The 12,986-nt window shown below is 42.1% G+C and overlaps 1 protein-coding gene across 15 annotated transcripts in view; it reads right to left on the minus strand.

Moving 5' to 3' along the window:
* Positions 1-12,986, minus strand: part of KANSL3 (KAT8 regulatory NSL complex subunit 3) — a 46,944-nt gene that overhangs the window by 28,774 nt on the left and 5,184 nt on the right. For 8 of the 15 annotated variants that reach the window (XM_032255312.1, XM_032255309.1, XM_032255306.1 and 5 more), the window contains one exon: positions 11,060-11,230. The exons of 1 other annotated variant lie outside the window; for it this stretch is intronic. In XM_032255312.1, the coding sequence (XP_032111203.1) occupies positions 11,060-11,230 (171 nt within the window). Of the gene's footprint in view, positions 1-7,371; positions 7,391-11,059; positions 11,292-12,986 lie in introns of those variants that run through there. 6 more of the 15 variants (XM_032255320.1, XM_032255314.1, XM_032255317.1 and 3 more) reach the window with 2 other exon arrangements.

A 12,986-nucleotide genomic window follows, 5' to 3' on the forward strand; every position in this document is an offset into this window, starting at 1 on the left:
AAAAAAAAAAAAAAAAAACAGGCTGGGCGGGGCATAGTGGCTCATGCCTGTAATCCCAGCACGTTGGGAGGCGGAGGCAGAAGGATTATGAGGTCAAGAGATCGAGACCATCCTGACCAACATGGTGAAACCCCATCTCTACTAAAACATAAAAATTAGCTGAGCATGGTGGAACACACCTTTAGTCCCGGCTACTCAGGAGGCTGAGGCAGGAGAATTGCTTGAATCCAGGAGGCAGTGGTTGCGGTGAGCCAAGATCGAGCCACTGCACTCCAGCCTGGCACCTGGCAACAGGGCGAAACCTTCAAAAAAAAAAAAAAAAAAAAAAATTAAACAGGACTGGTGTGGTGGCTCACACCTGTAATCCCAGTACTTTGGGAGGCCAAGGAGGGCAGATCACAAGGTCAGGAGTTCAAGACCAGCCTGGCTAACATAGTGAAACCCCCATTTCTACTGAAAAAAAAAAAAAAAAAGCTGGGTGTGGTGGCACGCGCCTGTAGTCCCAGCTACTCGGGAGGCTGAGGCAGGAGAATCATTTGAACCTGGGAGGCAGAGGTTGCAGTGAGCCGAGACCGTGCCATTGCACTCCAGCCTGGGTGACAGACAGACTCCGTTTCAAAAAAATAAATAAATAAATAAACAAATGCAGCCAATCGAGGTGGCTCATGCCTATAATTCCAGCACTTTGGGAGGCTGAGGCAGGATGATCGCTTAAGCTCTGGAGCTTGAGACCAGCTTGGGTAAAAAAGTGAGACCTTGTCTACCAAAAATCAAAAACTTAAGACACAGTGGCAGGTGACCGTAGTCCCAGCTATTCAGGAGGTTGAAGCTGGAGGATGGTTTTAGCCTAGGATATCAAGGCTATAATGAGGTATGATCATGCCATTGGGTGACAGAGCAAGAACTTGTCTCATAAAAAAAAAAAAAAAATGGAAATTAATATTATTTTTCACCTATCAAATGGGTAAAAATTCTCTGTTGTTGTGATGGTGCAAAAGAACTCTCTATAATCTCCTGATCTGTTGATAGAAATATAAACTAGTACAATCTTTTGGAAAAGCCAATTTGGAAAAATTAATTGGAAAACCTAAGTCAGATCATGTCACTCCTCTGCTCAAAGTCCTTCAGTGGCACCAGTTCAATCAGATAAAAGCCAAAGTCCTTGCAATGGGCTGCATGGACTCTACTGTCTCTCGGATCTTATCATCCATGACTGATCCCCATTTACTTCAGTCATACTGCCTCCCCCCACAGTCCCCTCTACTCCCCTGCCCTTACACACACAATAGGCATTCTCCTGCATCACAGACCGGGGTCCTGCCCTTCACTACCTCAACCAGAAACAATGGCTCCGTCTCTCATCTCCTTCAGGTTGTTGCTCAAATGTCACCTTCTACTGAGGCTTGCTCTGACCTATGTCTATCTAACACTGTAACCCTCCAACCCTACCCTCAGATTCCCTAACCTGCTTTCCAGCCGTATCACTATCTCATATTCTATCCATGCTATTTACTTGTTTAGTTTGTTTCTTTCTGCCAGGGTGTAAAGGCCAAGATGGCCAGGACTTTTGTTGGTTTCAAGTTCCACATCCCCAGCACATAAAACGGAGCCTCATACATACTGGGGAGTTAAACATCTACGGAATAAATAAATGGATGAATTATGTGCACACAGCATTCTAAGTTCTGTAAACAGCCAGGTCCATATCCAAACCCTCAGACTCCATATGATATTAATACTGAGGAGAAAAGAGGAACACAGGCACATGATTTATTTATGGCCTTCACCATACCAAGACAGTCAAAGTGCAGGAATGCTGCTTGAAACAACATCAACAATCTCAATTTCTCTGGCTTCAAGGCATCCTTTCCATCATATCCCACCCCACAAGACACTAAATTCTACAGGTCATTGCTCTAGGAACACCAACAATATAGCCCAGTGAGTATGCAGATGGAAGACAAATTACCCTTTGTTACTCACTTTGTACAACTATCTCAATATCCCTGGATAGAGCAAATAACCTCTAGAAAGGAGGAAAACATTCGTCAAACTCCTTTTCCTTCTGTAAAATAAAATCTCCACCTATTACATCTCCAGTTTTACAACTTAACCACAGTTACAGGATGGAGGGGAACCCTACCTAGAGGCAAGGGTTCTATCCCACTCTCTAATTAAGAGCTATGTGCCCTAAGTCTTCTTTTCATAAAATAGATACGGCTAGATTATCTCTAAGTTCCTTCTAACAATTTAAAAACTTCAGGTTAGTTATGATCACTCATGGCAGCAAAGGCTGAGAGCAGTCGAAATCCAAGATTACAGAAACAAAACAGGATGACTGTCTTCTTCAGAAGTGCCCTCCATCTTCAGAAGCTTTCCTTGCTAGAGCTAAATCCTCTCTTAACTGCCAAAGCCTCCGTCCTTTTGTAACCCCCTTTTGGGTTTACTAGAAGCAGTCTGAGGTTTCTTGGAATTGTCCTTTTTCTTATTCTTCCCTAGTTATCTCAACTTAACCTCTGCTACTTTATTAGGATTCAGTTTTTGTGGTTTGATATTCAGAGATTCTGTACTTAAAAGGTGAGGGGACAAAAGCTTCAACTTGATGTTGGGACTCGGGATGCCTTGGAACCAGGAAGGTTTGCTGAGACCAGAAGCTCCAGCTCCACTGGTTCATTATCTTGTTTTCCTTCACATTAATTATTATTATTTTTGAGACGGAGTCTCGCTCTATCACCCAGGCTGAAGTGCAGTGGCTCGATCTCGGCTCACTGCAACCTCCACCTCCTAGATTCTCCTGCCTTAGCCTCCCAAGTAGCTGAGACTACAGGCGCCAGGCGCCATGCCTGGCTAATTTTTGGATTTTTAGTAGACACGAGGTTTCACCAGGTTGGCCAGGATGGTCTCGATTTCCTGACCTCATGATCCCCCTGCCTCAGCCTCCCAAAGTGCTGGGATTATGGGCATGAGACACCGCACTCAGCCCCTTCCAATTACTTAAATCCACAGTACACTCACATGAGTAGTAACTCTCTTATGCACAGTGATTCTCAGATGGGCTTGAGAATTTGGTGGTGCTAGAAGGAGACAGAGGATGCTTACAAGTTGTTTGAAAAACCTCTCTGGAACCATGGATATATCTCCATGTTAATTAATATACTTCTTTGTTTTTAAAGGCTGGGAAGTTCTACCTTATTTGCGGACATTTAGGTTGTGCATTTTTTATTGCAATTTATAAGTCACTGCAGTGACCACCCCTCCCTTCCTCAAATATATACATATACATCTATCTATATTTTATTTTGTTATTAATTCTTGTTGTTGTTGTCTAGCTCTGTCACCCAGGCTGGAGTGTAATGGCGTGATCTCCGCTCACTGCAACTTCTGCCTCCCAGGTTCAAATGATTCTCTTGCCTCAGCCTCCAGAGTAGCTGGGACTACAGGTGCCCACCACCACAACCAGCTAATTTTTATATTTTTAGTAGAGGGCAGGTTTCACCATGTTGGCCAGGACAGTCTTGAACTCCTGACTTCAAGTGATCCACCCACCTAAGCCTCCCAAAGTGCTGGGATTACAGGCATGAGCCAACACGTCCAGCCCTATCTATATTTTATATACTCATACAAGTATCTCTATAGGATAAATTTCTTCAAGTGGAAATGACCAAAGGCTATCTGTGTTAAAATCTCTGGATAAGGCCCAGCATGGTGGCTCACACCTGTAATCCAAGCACTTTGGGAGGCCGAGGCGGGTGGATCACCTGAGGTCAGGAGTTCGAGACCAGTTTGGCCAACATGGCAAAACCCCATCTCTACTAAAAATACAAAAATTAGCTGCGTGTGGTTGTGCGGACCTGTAATCCCAGCTACTCGGGAGGCTGAGGCAGGAGAATTGCTTGAATCCAGGAGGCGGAGGTTGTAGTTAGCTGAGATCCCCCCACTGCACACCAGCCTGGGTGACAGAGTGAGACTCCGTCTCAAAAACAAACAAACAAAAATCTCTGTATTTCCAGTTCTGTGAAAATAATAGGTATAAAGGATGTGTAGCATCTTGAAAGTGGTATTATACTGCAGCCTTACCTCAAGTAATCATGCTAATTTATAATCAACCAAGTTAAGGGATGAATACAGTTTTTCCATATTCAACAATCTCAGGAGATTTCTTAAAGCCTATTTATCACATTAAAAACTTTAATTCCAAGTACAGAGAATAAGGTATAATTTAGTAAACACCAGCAGCATTTCCAAAATGATCCTGTTTTTATTATATAATGATGTTTTCCCTATTTGTTTATCTTACTCTGTATTAATTCTGAGATCCAAAATGATGGGAGCAAGGAAAACGATGTGAATGCAAGGGGAGGAGGGTTAAAAAGCTATTTAGAAATTACTACCATAGTAGCCAGGCAAGGTAGCTCACACCTGTAATCCCAGCACTTTGGAAGGCTGAGGCAGGCGGATCATGGGGTCAGGAGTTCGAGACCAGCCTGGCCAACATAGTGAAACCCCACCTCTACTAAAAATACAAAAATTAGCCGGGCATGGTGGTGGGTGCCTATAATCCCAACTGCTTGGGAGGCTGAGGCAGGATAATCGCTTGAACCCAGGAGACGGAGGTTGCAGTGAGCCAAGATTGTGCCACTGCCCTCCAGCCTGGGCCACAGAAGAAGACTCTGTCTCAAAAAAAAAAAAAAAAAAAAAGAAAAAAGAAAGAAATTACTACCATATACCAATGAGAGCTGAAATTAAATTTAAAAACCACCAATGTTGAAAATCCAAAATTCCAGAAAAAGTTCTTAGGATTACTGCTGGATATGTAACAAAGTGATTCCAAGAATTGAAACATGATCTCTCTATTTTGTCAGCTTCGTGGGAGGCTGGAAAATTAAGTGGGCAGGAAAAAAAATGATCTAAACCAAGATTAAGATAAAGAGCATGCAAGAGATATAATTAGGGAAAATTTTAAAAACAGGAGACAGAATTTTAAATACAAGTCTAAACAGTCAAATAGCTGATGGGAACTGGAGTGAGTCAACTTGCTCCCTCCATTCACCCCCCACCCACCTATTCAATTTTCATGAGGGCAAAAATGCCTTTTCTTCCATTCTTAGATGAGATCAGAGAATCTTTTGTTCTCCCTGGTCTGACTAAATCTGAATGATATACTGACCTCTGGCTCATTCTATTCAAAGCAACCAAAATATAACATTGGTCCTAGAAATATCTGATATTTTCAAAGGTAATCATTATTTTGGATACTGTTTCAAAGGAGACTAATTCAACATTAAAATGTCTAAAGGATTTTTTTTTTTTTTTTTTTTTTTTTTTTTTGAGACGGAGTTTCGCTCTTGTTACCCAGGCTGGAGTGCAATGGCACGATCTCGGCTCATCGCAACCTCCGCCTCCCGGGTTCAGGCAATTCTCCTGCCTCAGCTTCCCGAGTAGCCGGGACTACAGGCACGCACCACCATGCCCAGCTAATTTTTTGTATTTTTTAGTAGAGACGGGGTTTCACCATGTTGACCAGGATGGTCTCGATCTCTTGACCTCGTGATCCACCCGCCTCGGCCTCCCACAGTGCTGGGATTACAGGCTTGAGCCACCGCGCCCGGCCTAAAGGATGTTTTTTACCAGAAGTCAAACAAGGAGAGATAAAGAACATCAGATAAACTCAATAGTCATACTTTTCTTTTTCAGATTATATAATTCTTTGTCTAAACACTAGAAGAAAGGAGGGAATAAAGGAAGGAGAAAGAAAGAGAAAATATTTTATAGAAAATATTTTAGGGCTTGCAGGCCATATGGTTTCTGCCATATGGTGGGGGAGAGGAAGGAGGGAATATAACTCAAAGACCTTAGACTTAAAATTTCAAACATCCAACCTAAGATTTATACATAGATACATACAATATTGAATATATAATTAAAGAAAGTTCAGAAAAGGAAAATGGGGTGTTTTTGGCTGGAATTCAGAAGTTCTGATTTCTAAGATAAGAAAGCCTGCTTTCAGACCCTACATTCTTTCACTGAAATGTTGGAAATGTTTTAAAATCCATTTGAGCAATGCTGAGAAGTATCATGTATCAGGAGAATTTTATTAAATGTCTTTCAAAAGCTGTGCAACTAATGAAACTTGGCATTTTACAAACATCTGGAGGGGAAAAAAAAGCCGGCCCAACATCTTCAGGACTGTATTACTATTCCAGCAAATAGAAATCATTTTCAAAGGTCCTGTAAATAACATGACCATGGCACACAGACATAAGAACACGACCCAGTCAGCTCACTTTTCCTATAAGAGGCCAGAAAGAAAATATTTTAGGGTTTGCAGGACATACGGTTTCTGCCACTACTCAACTTTGCTGTTTTAGTGCAAAAGTGGCCATGGATAATACCTAATGAATGAGTATGACTGTATACCAATAAGTGTTTATGAACACTGAAATTTTAATTTCATTGTCATGAAACAGTATTAATTATTTACAACCACTTAAAAACGTAAAACCCATTCCACACAAAAACAAGCAATGGGCCAGATTTAAATCTGCTCACAGTCGTAGTTAGACAACCCCTAAATATAAATCAGGCAGCAACATTTAAACCATTTCACAAAATATCAGCCATTAACAGAGAAAGCCAGAGTTGGAGACAGGGAAGGGACAAGCATGCTTCTTTTTTTTTTTGAGATGGAGTCTCACTCTGTCGCCCAGGCTGGAGTGTAGTGGCATGATCTTGGCTCACTGCAACCTCTGTTTCCCAGGTTCAAGTGATTCTCCTGCCTTAGCCTCCCAAATAGCTGAGAGTACAGGTGTTCACCACCACGCCCAGCTAATTTTTACTATTTTTAATAGAGATGGGTTTTTAGCATATTGGTCAAGCTGGTTACAAACTCCTGACCTCAAATGATCCTCCTGCCTTGGCATTGCAAAGAGCTGGGATTACAGGCGTTGAGCTACCACGCTGGGCCTATATACACAGTTATCTGAAGACGGTTTCTACTGCAATCATTCAAGGAGGAGGGAAAAAGGCTCTTAACAAGGAAATTAAGGTTCTGCCTCAATAGACAAAGAGCAATCAGTAAGCTCTCCAGGGAAAACCTCCAGAGTTCTAGGGAGCCTACCTATACCATTCATGGAGTTCTTGATGTGGGAAAGTAATTTTACATGACTTTATACACGAAGAAAGGAGGCAGCAATTTAACAGTCAAGTCAGGGAAAGGATGGCAACATGATCATTATAATCAGAGCAGAAGGAACTTCAAGCTTCAAACAGGCTACAGATTCAGGGACAGGATCATAAAATGGTAATCTCTGAAACTGAAGCTAATAAGTTATCATCAAATAATAAAATCAGCTATGTGCAAAAGTTATCTACCAGAAGAGATGGTTTGTAAGCCTGCTGCCCATGAGAGAAGGCGGCCTCCAAAATCTCATCGGACACTAAAAAAAACAATCTGAGATAAACTGAGCTTTAATGAATTATATCAATCTGTGGCAATGTCATAACAGAAAAATGGTGGTCCACATGGAGACTGGAGAAAGATAAGCCAAAGATAAAAATCTGTCAGTGTTTCTCTAAAGGACAGGCAGAAGGGGCACCCTGGCCTATTCTGTGGGCCCATCTTGCCTAGAGGAAAGATGTGCACATCCAGCTATTCTGCTGTGCCTCCTATGTAGACTCTCCACTCACCTATCCACTTCTGAAATAAAATGGTTTTCCAGACTTTCCTGCTAAGAAAAGACACTCTGGCCAGGCCACCTCAGTGTCTCTTATGCTTTGCAGTTATATCTCTCCTTATAAATTAAGAAACTCAGGGTCAGGCACAGTGGCTCACGCCTGTAATCCCAGCAGTTTGGGAGGCCAAGGTGGGCAGATCACTTAAGCCAGGAGTTTGAGACCAGCCTAAGCAAAATGGCAAAACCCAATCTCCACAAAAACTACAAAAATTAGCCAGAAATGGTGGTGTAACCTGCAGTCCAGTCCCAGCTACTCGGGAGTCTAAGGTGGGAGAATCACCTGAGTCCTGGATGTCGAGGCTTACACTGAGCTGAGATCGTGCCACTGCACTCCAGTCCAGGCGACAGAGTTAGACTCTGCCTCAAAAAAAAAAAAAAAAAAAAAAAAAAAAAAGAAAGAAACTGGTATTCATAGTATTAAGTCTCTAATGACTTTGATAAGCATGAATCGTCCACAAAAACCTCTTAATTATAACCATGGATGAACTAACAACAACAACAACAAAAATCACAAAGTTCTCCTATGTACTTTCTTAAATTGCAAAGGACAAGGTAGTGGAAAATACCACAAAGGGATATATAACCATACAAGGCCACCTTGATCAGCCACCACTAACTGGTCCTAATCTCTTTTTACTGCCCTTAATTAAGGGAGAAGGTATGGTAGTTGAGAACACTGGGTTCTGGAGTCAGACTGCTTAGTCTGAACAAACTCCTTCTCCATCACTTCCTAATTAAAGTTTCTTAAACATCCTGACCTCAGTTTCTTCATCCTGTTAAACAGAGATGAAGGGGGGATATATCTCCAAGAGTCATTGGGAGGATTAAGAGACAATGCATATGAAGAGCTTGGTAAAACGTCTGGCACCTAGAAAGCACTCAACAAATGGTAGCCCCTTTTTATCATCATTTTTTTTGTATTATTATTAACTGTAGCAATGCTGATAAATCCTTTTGCTGATATACTGACTCCAGCAATATTTCAGTAGTTGATCTTCATTCATAACAGTTTACTTCTTTATCTGAAGCTCAAAAGAGCTTCTTTTTTTTTTTTTTTTTTTTTGAGACGGAGTTTCGCTCTTGTTACCCAGGCTGGAGTGCAATGGCGCGATCTCGGCTCACCGCAACCTCCGCCTCCTGGGTTCAGGCAATTCTCCTGCCTCAGCCTCCTGAGTAGCTGGGATTACAGGCACGTGCCACCATGCCCAGCTAATGTTTTGTATTTTTAGTAGAGACGGGGTTTCACCATGTTGACCAGGATGGTCTCGATTTCTTGACGTCGTGATCCACCCGTCTCGGCCTCCCAAAGTGCTGGGATTACAGGCTTGAGCCACCGCGCCCGGCCAAAAGAGCTTCTTAAGGCACTAAATTAATTCCAGTGCAAGGCCTCAATCAACTTCTTCACAAGCTTTTCAACCAAGGTGCAGCACTGCTCCTCGCTCAACAGCTGCTGTTTTGATCACACAAGCATACCTGTTCAATCTCATTTCCAACTTCCAACCAGCTTCAGAAATTATGTCAATCACCTCAAACTTTCTATCCCTCTCTCTCTCTCTTTCATTATCATATGCGGTCTCCAAAATTATAGAAAGTTATCACCTACCAACTCCTGATGTAAGAAGTAACATTTCCTTATATATAGCAGATATGCAGATACATACAAAAACCCATCAAGAAAATACAAATTGAAACCACAGTGAGATGCCACTTTATACCCAGGAGAATGGCTATAATTTTTAAAAAAAAGAAGAGGGCTGGGTGCAGTGGCTCACGTCTGTAATCTCAGCACTTTGGGAGGCCAAGGCAGGTGGATCACGAGGTCAAGAGATCAAGACCATCTTGACCAACATGGTGAAACCCCGTCTCTACTAAAAAATACAAAAATTAGCCATGTGTGGTGGCTTGCGCTTGTAGTCTCAGCTACTCGGGAGGCTGAGGCAGAAGAATTACTTGAACAAGGAGGCAGAAGTTGCAGTGAGCCAAGAGTGCACCACTGCACCACTCCAGCCTGGTGTCAGAGCAAGACTCCATCTCAAAAAAAAAAAAAGGAAGAAAATTAATAAGTGTTGGCAAGGATGTGGAGAAACTGGAACTCTCATACACAGCTGGTAGGAATGTAAAATGGTACAGCCACTTTGGAAAACAGTCTGCCAATTCCTCAAAGGTTAAATTCAGAGTTACCAAATGACCCAACAAGTCCACTCCCAGGTATATAGCTAAGAGAATTAAAACCTTAGATCCACACAAAAACTTGTATGCAAATGTTCATAACAGCATTATTCATAACTGCCAAAAAATGAAAACAACTTAAATATCCATCAAATGATTAATGAATAAAATGTGAGCTATTCATACAATGCAATATCATTCAGCAATAAAAAGGAATGAAGTGCTGATACGCGCAACCACATGGATGAACCTTGAAAACATCATGCTGGGTGAAAGAAGCCAGTAGGAAAAGACCACATAGTGCATGATTCTGTATACATGAAATGTCCAGAATAGGCAAATCTATAGGGACAAAGGTCAATAAGTGCTTCCTAGGGACCAGAGAAACTGGGAGGAAATGGGGAGTGACTGTTAATGGGTATGGGGTTTCTTTTCGGGATGATGAAAATGTTTACCAAATTGACAGTGGTGATGAATATACAACTCTGACTATACTAAAAACCACTGACTGTACACATTAAATAGTTCAATTGTATGGTATATAAATAGTATCTCCAAAAAGTTTTTATGTGATTAGGTAAATGTTTACCAAATGAACAGGGACAAATGACCCTCGGGGCAGCAGAAAGGTTGGGAACAAAACTAGCCAGTAAACTCATAAAAACAGGCTTCAGTGTGCCCTCCACAGACTGCAAATCTATTTTTAAAAGACACTCAAACATCTGTTAGCTTTTCATGTGACTTCACAACACTTTCATCAATCTAGTTATAAACCATTTAAATACAGTATCTTACAAATGTACATTTCATTTTTTTGTAGTTTGGGTGACCCCTATATCATAATTTATATAACAGAAGCTACTACAGAGCTAGTCATAGCTCTCAAATTTACTTATTTATTCAACATTTATTATATGCCTACTGTGTGCCAGACAATGTTCTAGTATAAAGTATGCAAAGATGGCTGAGATGTAAGCCCTGCTCTCAAGCATCTCACACACAGCATGGTGAACTGAGAGTTATAATGTGAGACTTCGTTGGAGAACACTCTGACATGTGTTGCTGCAAATGAAATAAGCTCCCTAATAAATGTATTTCAATGACGATGATACAAAATAGTTACAGGGCAGTGACCATCCTCCTGATGAGCAGCCTACCTGTTGACATGCTCCTCCCAGTCCTCTGGTGGGGGAGGGGCATCTGCATCAGTCCTGGCGAAGATGACATGCCGTTCACACTCATTCATCACGCTGCGTGCCTTCTGATTGTCATAGAGTGGCACAGGGGTTGACGTGACAGTCTCCACATCTATTGGGATGTCTGATTCACTGTAAACAGGTGAGGAAATAGGACCGGGCCACACATACTTCACAGGTATTTAACAATCATCTGGTTGACAAAAAATGTATCTTTAATACAGTCAGCTTTAAATTATGCATGAGCACATTATATTCACAAGATAATTTTGATCCAAAGTCATCTTTCCCACACTTGTCTAGATCTCTGCCCTCTCAGACATGATGGTATGTACTGGAAGAATACAAAGTCATTTTTAAAATGAGTCTACATAAAAAATGATAAAAAAGATAAATATGGGCCAGGGGCAATGGCTCACACCTGTAATATCAATACTTTGGGAAGCCAAGGCAGGTGGATAACTTGAACTCAGGAGTTTGAGACCAACCTGAGCAACAAAAGAAAACCCTGTCTCTACCAAAAATACAAAAATCAGCTGGGCATGGTCGCACATGCCAGTGGTCCCAGCTACTAAGGAGGCTGAGGTGGGAGGATTGCTGGAGCCTGGGAATTTAAGGCTGCAGTGAGCTATGACTGCATCACTGCACTCCAGCCTTGGTGACGGAGCAAGACCTGGTCTCAAAAATAAACAAATAAATAAATGACAAATATGGCCAGGCACAGTGATTCACACCTGTAATCCCAGCACTTTGAGAGGCTAAAGCAGGAGGATTGCTTAAGGCCAGAAGTTCTAGTCCAGCTTGCCAACATGGCAAAACCTCATCCTACAACAAACACAAAATTAGCCAGGCACGGTGGTATGTGCTTGTAGTCGCAGCTAGTCAGGAAGCTGGGGTGAGAGGATTGCTTGCTTGAGCCCAGGAGGTTGAGGGTACAGTCAGCTGTGATCGTGCCACTGCACTCCAGCTTGGGGGTGACAGAGCAAGACCCAGTCTCAAAAAAAAAAAAAAAAGAACAAATGTATTCCATAAGCAAGTTGATCTGACTCAAGCTAATATTTTTAAAAGATCACTTTCAATTTTTGTTGAGTAGACTATAGTTCAGGAGTGGAATTTAGAAGACCAGCTAGGCAGCCATTGCAGTTGACTGAGATAGGCCAGAAATCATGATAGCTTGTTTAGGGACAGAAACAGCACAAATGCAGAAAAGTGGCTAACAAGTTGATTGCCTAGACACTGTCCAATACAGTAGATATAAGCCACACATGACTACTTAAATTTAAATTAATAAAATTAATTTCTGGGCACAGGGGCTCACGGCTGTAATCCCAACACCCTGGGAAGCCAAGGCAGGCAGGACACTTGAGCCCACAAGTTCAAGACCAGTGTGGGCAAAAATGGTGAAACCCCATCTCTACTAAAAATGCAAAAATTAGTGTGTGGTCCCAGCTACATGGGAGGCTGAGGTGGATCAACTGAGCCTGGGATGTGGAGGTTGCAGTGAGTAGAGATCGCACCGCTGCATTCCAGCCTGGGTGACAAGAAACCTCATCTCAAAAAAAAAAATTTTTTTTAATAGAATTAAATATTCAGTCTGGGTGTAGTAGCTCACACCTGTAATCCCAGCACTTTGAGAGGCCAAGGCGGGCAGATCACTTGAGACCAGGGGAGTTTGAGACCAGCCTGGCTGAAAATCCCGTCTCTACTAAAACTACGAAAGTTAGCTGGGTGTGGTGGCATCCATCTGTATTTCCAGCTACTTGGGTAGCTGAGGCAGGAGAATTGTTTGGACCTGGGAGGTGGAGGCTGCGGTGAGCCAAGACTGCACCAGTGCACTCCAGCCTGAATGACGGAGTGAGACTCTGTCTCAAAAAAAAAAAAAAAAAAA

The sequence above is a fragment of the Sapajus apella genome, unplaced genomic scaffold (genome assembly GCF_009761245.1).
Source record: "Sapajus apella isolate SASKATOON/1434 unplaced genomic scaffold, GSC_monkey_1.0 scaffold89, whole genome shotgun sequence".
In the NCBI taxonomy this organism is placed as follows: domain Eukaryota; kingdom Metazoa; phylum Chordata; class Mammalia; order Primates; family Cebidae; genus Sapajus; species Sapajus apella.